Source organism: Sceloporus undulatus, chromosome 3 (assembly GCF_019175285.1).
Source record: "Sceloporus undulatus isolate JIND9_A2432 ecotype Alabama chromosome 3, SceUnd_v1.1, whole genome shotgun sequence".
NCBI classification, from domain to species: Eukaryota; Metazoa; Chordata; class Lepidosauria; order Squamata; family Phrynosomatidae; genus Sceloporus; species Sceloporus undulatus.
The window spans coordinates 73,944,404-73,953,855 of record NC_056524.1 but is presented as its reverse complement, the minus strand read 5'-3'; the positions used below and the strand labels follow the sequence as shown (position 1 = coordinate 73,953,855).

The window sequence follows — 9,452 nt, the reverse complement described above, 5'->3', positions numbered from 1 at the left end:
CCTGTCCCTTCACTCCCACAGAATCACTCTGGAGAACCTAGAAAATGTTCAGATAGAACACTTCATCATTCATTTCATATAGGAGAAATAGCATTCCAGTTTACATACAAAATTTGTTGTGTGCAAAATGTCCTGAAACAGACGTCTTGTGTAATACAGGTTCTACTGTATTTGGATGAATTTCAGCTGTTTGCTTGAAACCCTGCCTTATCTCTTGCAGGTATCTCTTGTTATATGCCATTAATTTACGGTAACTCTGAAGGAGGGGCATCCAGGAGACCCTGTCAGTAACAGTGCTGCCCAGGGTTGTGGCTTCCTTGATTGAGCTAATCTTCCTCTTTTCCTCCTGCTTTCAGCTTTACCAGGCATTATCTCTTACTGATGCCTGTCACTGGCTTATTATTGGAAAATTTTGTGTTAACTGTTCTAGCTTCTTGTTTGCCCCTATATTTTTAATGGCATAAAAGAGTAGAATACTTGGTAGTATCAATTATGTCTTAGTAGTATTATAGTCTTAAGATTTTAGACGTTCATTCATTTTATAACTTTATTCTCTCTGTTAAAGCAGAGACTAAAATGCCTTTTCAATAATATTTTCTAACATTCATTCAGATTGTAAGATGTTATGTATCATTTTTTTAAAGTATTTTTTTTCTTTTTTCCAGAATGCTGCCTTTTTGTATGGCCTTGGCTTGGTCTACTTCCATTATAATGCATTTCAGTGGTAAGTTCCAAAAATGCTGTGGATTTTACATTTTGGTGAAATATGTGCTGTTCAGTAATTTTTGTACTCTTTTGTATTCAAATTATATGGTAAATATACTAATATATTTTGTCTCTGACCATAATGGGAATTAAATGTATATATATATATATATGTTGTTACCGTTAATGTGGCTTTTGAGTTGATAGAATTGGTATCTGACAATATATGGAAGGTCACACATCCCCATCCCTTTTCTAAAGACCAGCTTGTTGGAAAAAAGCAGGATTATAAAATATATCTAAATTAAGAGGTAAACAAACATCAGGTCACTTTTTTGTTTATGGGACCTACTGTGGGCCACAACAGTTTCTAAAAACAGAATGTCTCGAAGTCCATTTCATAAGCCCCCATTTAGGGAATTGGGTAAAACAAAGGATGTATTGCAGGGAGGCAGTGGGGTTTCTACCTTGTGTTGAAATGGAATCTATACTCCTGATAGTTCTGGTTTGTTTGTTTTGCAAGGGGGGCATGGGTGTTCCAGAAGAGTTATGGGTCCTACAAAAACTGGTATTGGAAGTAGGGACATTATTTTATTATTCTCTCCAGTTCATATTTTCTATGGCCAGGCATCAAATGATATCTAAATGTTCAAACAAGCATTTTTGACATGGATGTTTTTATTTTATTGAAGAGGAATTTGAAGGGTGTTGATCCCATATATGATCTCATTGAGGTTGGCACACCTGTGCCTGCTTTTTCCTAAAAATAAAAGCAGCCAAATTACACTTCCTTGTTTAAATATTTTATTAATAGCATATATTTTGTTTTGCTGTAAGTTGACAAAGTTTGTGATCTTTGCATAATACTTGTAAATTTGGGTTGGCCAATAAAGGTTTTGTGGTTTTTGTATTTTGTTGTATTTCCCTGGATGAAACAGTAATCTTTCAAGTTACCCCAACTATTGACATTCTTTTGTCATTGAAGCTCGTAGATAGCTGAGATGCATGCCCTCCCTTTATAGACAAACAGGAAAATGCCATCCTCACGTTTTTTCATGAGTTGCTAGCATCTTTTGGTGCTGTATGCAGTTTTTGTGCCCACTGATTCTGGTGGCAAAAACCAAACAGCAAAAGCAGTAGATCTGCTGTATTTTTTTTCCTTTTACTTCTCCTCTAATCTTCTCTTGAGACCTGGACATTTCTTTTTCTAGAAATCAAGCAATTAAGCCTTTTCCTTAATTATTCCTACTTATGAGGAATTAATTTTGCCAAGTGGCATCTTGTGGTCAAGAAACAAAAATGTCTTTGTGCATGTATTTGCTGGGGAAAGTATTAGAGTATACATTGTACTTTACTGTAGTCCATTTTCAGTGAAAGCGCAAAGGAAAATACAGTACAACTCTGTTAATAGTCTGTTGTTTGTCCTCTTGATGGGTGAACGTATGTTAGAATTCTTAGGAAAACCAATAGGTTCTCTAAAAGTATGGAGAACAGTTGAAGAGAGAACTTGTAAACGTAGCTTTCTAAAAGTGTTTAAGAACAAGTTCTCCCATCCAAGTACTAACCAGGCCCGACCCTAATTATCTTCCAAGATCAGACAAGATCGGGCGTGTTTAGGGTGGTATGGCCATATTTATTGGCAATTTATGTTTAAATTATTAAAAGATTAGAAGTAGGTAATAAATTTCTAAATTGTATAGAAGCGATTTATGACAAACAGGAAGCGAGAATCTGGATTAATGGCAAGAAAACGGACTCATGTACTCTACACAAAGGAGTAAGACAAGGTTGTCCACTCTCCCCTCTCTTATTTATATTAATGATGGAAATACTGTTAAATAATATTAGCGATAACCAATTAATAGAAGGATTTAAGTTGAAAAAAGAAGAATATAAATTGAGAGCTTATGTGGACGATTTAGTCCCGACAGTAACAAACCCGATTGAAAGTTACGAAAGTATCTTGAAGATATTTGAGAAATTTGGTAAGGTGGCAGGATAGAAAATTAATAGAGATAAACCACAATGTTGACTATGAATCTGACCAAAGACGAGGTGAGTATTTTGAAGGAAAAGACAGGATTTCAAAGTAAAAAATCAGTGAAATATTTGGGGATAAATATCACTACGGAGAACACAGAACTTTTTGTAAATAATTGTGAAGAAACCTGGAGAAATGTTAAAAAAGAGTTGGAAAGATGGCAAAAATTTAATATTTCTTCATTAGGTAAAGTAGCTGTTTTGAAGATGTCGGTACTGCCAAAAATGATTTTTCTTTTCCAAGGTTTGCCTATTATAACAAATGACATACCATTGAAGACTTGGGAGAAAGACGTATCAGAATTTATTTGGAATAACAAAACAAAACAAAAAAAAAGATAAAAATGAAAATTTTATATGATTCGACAGATAAAGGAGGTTTAGCTTTACCAAATTTAAAATGGTATTAATATGCCTGTGTATTGGATTGGATATCAGATTGGATTAAATTAGATGACAATAGAAAATTAAATTTGGAAAAAACTGACTTAAAATTTGGATTACATGGTCATATGTTCTATGAAAAGATTAAAATTGATAGTAATTTTAATAACTATCTCCTTAGAAAATGTATGATGAAAGTTTGGTTAAAATATAAGAAAAAATGGTGTTCAAAAATCCCCCATGGGTATCCATTAATGAAGCGATGTTTATGAGGGAAGAATTTAGAAAGAATGTATGGGTGACATATGAAGAAATTACAAAAGTTGAAAAGGGGAAAAGAATGATGAAAACACAGGAAGAACTATTGTCAGAAGGCTGTTCATGTAACTGGTTTGCATACAGGCAAATTAGAGAAAGATTTCTGTTGGATATGAAAGAACAAAGAATTGGTTTAGTGGAACCTGAAATAGAGTAACTAATAAAGCAACCTTTAAAACGGATTTCAAAATTATACAAATTAATATCTAGGTTCGAATTGGAAGATGAAACAATTAAAGAATATATGGCTAAGGATCTAAATGAAGTAATACAATTAGAGGAATGGGAGAGACTTTGGAAAAATAAAATTAAACAAATTAAGTGTAGAATTAAAGGAAAATATCTACAAATCAATGTATAGGTGGTATTTAACTCCTTTTAAATTAGCAAAAATGTTTAAACAGAATAAATAAGTATGGTGGAAATGTCAAAAAGCAGTCGGAACTTACTTACATATGTGGTGGAATTGCCCTAAGGCGGTAATTTTTTGGAAAAGCATAGAATTGAAATTTTTTTTAAATTTAATGGAAGATTTAGTACTAAAATGTATCTTTTGAACATGATGGACAACCTAAAACTGGAAAGAAAAAAGAAGATTCTACTCTTTGCTATAATTGCAGCGAGAACAGTTTTTGCTAAATACTGGAAAAATGAGGAAGGTCCCACAATGGATAAATTGACATGTATGGCAAAAACGGATTCCTTGGAAGATTTCCATAAGGAATGGGAAATACGGAAGGAGTATATCCAGAAAGAAAAAAGTGAAGAAATACACCTGGGGTTTGAAAAATGATATAAATGTATAGTGTTATATATATTGTTCCAAGATTGTGGTGAAGGTTTGAATTTAATAATATAAACAATATTATATACTATAAGGTGAAAGGTATAATAGGGTTTAAATGCTTATATGATTTAATCTAATGATAAAATTATTAAATATTTGATATAATTAATTGGTATAAAAGTAGCAGGAATAAGTTTAAGAAATTAATAGCACAGATAAGAAAGTTAGATAAGAGTTCAGTAGAATATGTTAAATTAGTACAGGAGAAAATCAGTAACCAAGGAAGTGTAATGTAGTTAGAGACTTTATCTTTAGAGATCTGTGTGAAATATTTTTTTATTACTTAATAAAATTTGTAAAAAAAGAAAAAGAAAAGAACAAGTTCTGTTGTTTTGCAGTTCAGTACAAATCAACAACTCCAATTTTAATGCATTGATTTCTGACCATAGTAATATTGTTTAGTTCATTGCCTCTCGGTCTATGTGATGTGGAGGGGAGTCAGTTTTTCTCATTGTGCCAGAGGCCTGGACTATATTTATGCCGCATACTGGCAGCCGATGGCTCTCAAACTAGCACCAGTCTGTTGACAATTATTTTGACTAGTACTGGTTTGGATAACTAGTTAAAAGTGTATTTTCTAGCACTTTATTTCATTTGATGTGAAGAAATTATGTAATGATATAAACACAACACTGAAGTATCTAGTCAACATGTAACAATGGGGTGTATATAGTTTTAAAAAGATAAAATGCAACAGATGGAAGGGAGTTATTGATGAAACCCAAAACTAGCTTGAGACCTAAAAAGAGGAAAATCCATCTCATTCAAGGTGTTGCTTATTAAAACACGCAGAGCAGTGGCCCTATGCAGATTTACTCAGAAGTAAGAGTGTCTCTCTTGTAGCCTCAGCCACCTCTTGTTAAAAACACATGCATTGGGAGCAACACCAGCTCAGTCTTGTGCAGATTCTTTATGTTATTGCCTTCAAGTCATTTCTGAGTTATGGTGATCCTAAGGTGAAACTATCATAGGGTTTTCTTAGGAAGATTTGTTTAGAGAGGGTTTGCCTTTGCTTTCCTCTGAGGCTGAGAGAGTGTTACTTGCCCAAAGTCACCCATTGGGTTTCTGTCACTGTGGGGGGATTTGAATGCTGGTCTCCAGAACTGTAGTCCAGTGCTCAAACTACTACACCACGCTGGCACCTGCTTTTTGCAGATTTCTCAGGAATATGTCACCACCACACAGGATATGCTTATATTACACTCCAGTCCAGGGATATTAAAATAAATTCAGCTTCACTGAGGAAAAGCTATGTCTACAGCTTGGCAGATGCCTTAACAGAGCTATTGCAGTTACAACAAAATTGAATCCCCCAATTTTCTTAGAAATCCAGCTTGTCTTAAATGAGTAGTAACCTACTAACAGGATATAGAAACAGAAAATTCAATGCAGAGTAAAACAAGTAAACTTCTTTTTCACACCTACGTTTGCTTTCAATTCTCCTAGTCTTGTTCTTGTGTTACAATGCATATAGCCACTGTTGCCCAGTCATGCCGTTTATTCAAGAGGTGAAATCAGTGCCATCACTGCTCATGTTAGCACTTTTTTCAGGTACAGTGGTACCTCGGGATACGAAATACCCAGGTTACGAAATTTTCGGGATACGAAAAAATCCCATAGGGAATTATTGTTTCGGGTTACGAATGTTTTTTCGGGTTACGAAAAAACTTTTGGTGCTTTTTTCGGCTTTTTCGCACGGAATCGCGGCTTTTCCCCATTAGCGCCTATGGCAATTCGGCTTACGAAGGCTTTTCGGGTTACGAACGGTGCCACGGAACGAATTAATTTCGTAACCCGAGGCACCACTGTATCTCAAAGGTTTTACTACAGTCCCTTTAGACCTCTATACCCACCATTAGTTCTGATGCTGACTCACATCATGTATGTCCCCTAGAAATCAAGTTGCATGTCTTCTTTACTACTGGTCCTTTTAGATTTCCTTCAATATGAAGTCAAAGAGAAAATAAGCAAACATTTCACAGACTTCCACATTCCTGTTTGCTGCTGTCATTGCAAATAGCAAGTGCAGCACTCTAAGACAGAACATGGCCACTAGACTGTTCTTCCTGTGAGCATGTGCAAGTACACACACCTAAATAAATAAAGCAATATACTTTAAAGCAGCTGTCATTCTGTTCATGCCCAAGCCTATTCTGCCCCATAGAGTGATAGATTAAAAGGCAAGAGTGGCCTGGTTAGGGATATTTGGAGCCTTAGTGTGGGAGTGCACAGTTTGTCCTTAGAGACCACTTTCTAGTGTATGGTCCTCTCTTGACAGTAACAGAAACAAATTCAGGAGGAACCATGTTACTGTAATACAAAGAGTCATCAGTTGATCATGTTTAAAAGGTATACAGTCAGCCCTCTGTATCCATGGAGGATCCGTTATGCCCCTCCAGATACCAAAATCCACAAATGCTCAAGCCTGCGTTGCCCCAATGGGGGTATATGCATACAGCTACACCTCCATAGGAACAGCCCCCATTGTCCCATGGCGACACATGTATGTGGCCATGAAACTATGGCTGTGTCCACCACCAACACGGAACAACAGGGAATGTAATGGCGGTGTAGCCACGTGAATATGCTGCCATTGGAGACAACGGGGCTTGCTGTCCGCAGATACTTGAATCCACAGATGGCAAGTCTGCAGATGCTGAGGGTTGATTATATTTAGCTGGCCCTGGGCTCTGAAAGCATCAGGAGAAGTGTTTCTCTCAATCTCACTATTATCACAAGCTTGATTGGTGGGGACAGGAAAGAAGGCCTTTTCAGTGGCTGCCCCTAGACACTGGAACTAGGCCCCCTCCTTGTCCTTCTGTCAGCAGTCTAAACCTTTTTATTTAGGCAGGTTTTTAAAACAGAAAGTTTTGAAAGAATGGGCAAGGTGTGGCATTGTTTTAACTGAACTGTTTTAAAGAGATTTTAAAAATCTTTTAAATCACATTTTATTCCTTTAACTTGATGTTGAATTGTTTTAATACTATAAATGTTGTATTGGTCATTTTTTCTATGTTTTTAATTGCATTTTTAAAAAATTGTTGAGTCCCAATTTTGGGGGAAAAGAAGGAAACAAATAATTATAAGTGTACCACCACCATTACCTCTGTGTACTGAATCTAACTATTTGATGGGCTTTCATTTTCTGTGAGATATTATGCCAGAATGTAACCCTGGAGATAGTACAAATGTGTCCAGATTTGGATTTTGTTGCATTTGTTAATAAATTGTACAGTGGGCCCCTTGGTATCCAGTGGGATTTGGTTCCAGGACCCTCCATGGATACCAAAATCCATGGATGCTCAAGTCTATTAAACACAATGGCATAGTAAAATGGTGCCTCTTGTAGAAAATGACAAAATCAAGATTTGCTTTTTTAAAAAGTATTTTGGGGAATATTTTCAAGCTGTGGATGGTTGAATCCATGGATGCATGGAAGGCTGATTGTCCTGTTTCCCTTATGTTCATAATCATTCAATTTTTTCTAACTTTCTACTGAGCATTTCTGTTTGTACAAGTAATTGTAGTAGGACTGTACCTTTATTTTTCTGCTTTTCTCTTTTCTACATTTTCTCCTGCCATCTGTTCGTCACCCAAACCTCTCTTCCCCATGGTTCCTCGCACCTCTCCTTCTCCCTATCTCATCCCTATCCGCCCCCTCCCTATCTCTCAACTCCCATTATCTTGCGCTCTCTGGAACTGCCGCTCCGCTGCCCCAAAAGCAGCGGCCATCCATGATCTTTTTCTATCACAATCATTTAACCTTCTCGCCCTCACTGAAACCTGGCTTCTGGCCCACGATACCGCTACCTCTGCTGCCCTTTCTCTTGGCGGTCTCTCCTTTACCCACACTGGCCGCCCTGAGGGTCGCGGAGGAGGGGTCGGCATCTTATTATCAAAGTCCTGCCAGTTTCAGGTTCTCGTTCTCTCTCCTCCCCCCAGCTATGTCCTTCTCTTCATTTGAATTACACTCCATTAGACTCTTTTGTTTTCCTTTGCAACTTCGGGTTGCCATCATCTTATCGCCGCTCTGGTTCAGTGTCTCAGTTTTTCACTGATTTCGAGTCTTGGCTGACATTTTTCTTTCAGATCTGTCCCCTCCCTGATCTTAGGTGACTTTAACATCCACCTCGACGCCCCCAAGAATTCCTCACCTCTCGCTTCAGCTCTCTCTTAGCTTCCTTTGGTCTCCAACCCCATTCCAACTCTCCAACCCATTCCTTGGTAAATGTCTAGACTTAGTTTCCCCTCCAAGTGTGCCGTGTCCGACTCTTGGCTTCTGATTTTCCACTGTCTGATCGTCACCTACTTTCCTTTACTCTTACCTACAATCCCACCTCCCGTCCACCATCCTCCGCCAGTTCCGCGATCTCTTCTCTTGACCTAACCTTCTCACTCAGTCCTTGGACTCATCCTTCGCTTCTCTCAATCTTGGGGCTCTGCTGACTCAGCTATGTCTTTATTAAATTGTACTCTCTTATCAACTCTTGACAGCTTTGCCCCAGTATCTACGCGCGTGTCCTCCTCTTCCTCTACGACTAGGCCTCAGCCTGGATCGCTCCATTGTTAGATTTCTCCAGTCCTGCTCCGAGCAGCCAAACGTCTCTGGAGAAAGTCCGGGAGTGGGCGCGACTTTATCCATTTAAGTTCATTCTTTATCTTTTCAAGCGCCCTGTTGTGGCAAAACAAGACTACTTTAAATCATTGATCTGCGCCAAAGAGAGGCGCCCGCAGCGCTTGTCTCCTGTTTCCACACACTGTTTAAAACCCTCTCCTCCCTCCGTCTCTCCATTATTTTCTCCCTCCGACTTCACCAATTACTTCATTACAAAGATCACTACCATTCGTTCTGAGTTAACTCCTCATGATTTGGCTCCCACATAATCTCCTTGCCCCTCCTACTATAAATCTCCGTGTTTCTTCCTGTTCTTTGGAAGGAAACTCTCTCGCTACTGAACTCATCCAAACCCACCACCTGCTCTCTTAATCCAATTCCTTCCCGTCTTCTAATCTCTATGCCCCCTCCTCATTAACCCTCCCTCTCTCTATCTTTAATCTCTCTTTTCTTTAGGTTCTTCCCTCAGTCTTCAAACATGCCTTAGTTTCCCCTATCCTGAAAAAAACCCTCTCTCGACTCCTCTTCCTTGGCTAGCTATCG

The 9,452-nt window shown here is 37.9% G+C and overlaps 1 protein-coding gene across 4 annotated transcripts in view; it reads left to right on the top strand.

Moving 5' to 3' along the window:
* The window catches only part of KDM6A (lysine demethylase 6A), a 207,830-nt gene that overhangs the window by 85,746 nt on the left and 112,632 nt on the right, over window positions 1-9,452 (top strand). For 3 of the 4 annotated variants that reach the window (XM_042458871.1, XM_042458870.1, XM_042458869.1), the window contains one exon: window positions 666-724. In XM_042458871.1, coding sequence (XP_042314805.1) covers window positions 666-724 — 59 coding nt within the window. Of the gene's footprint in view, window positions 1-665; window positions 725-9,452 lie in introns of those variants that run through there. The other variant, XM_042458868.1, reaches the window with a different exon arrangement.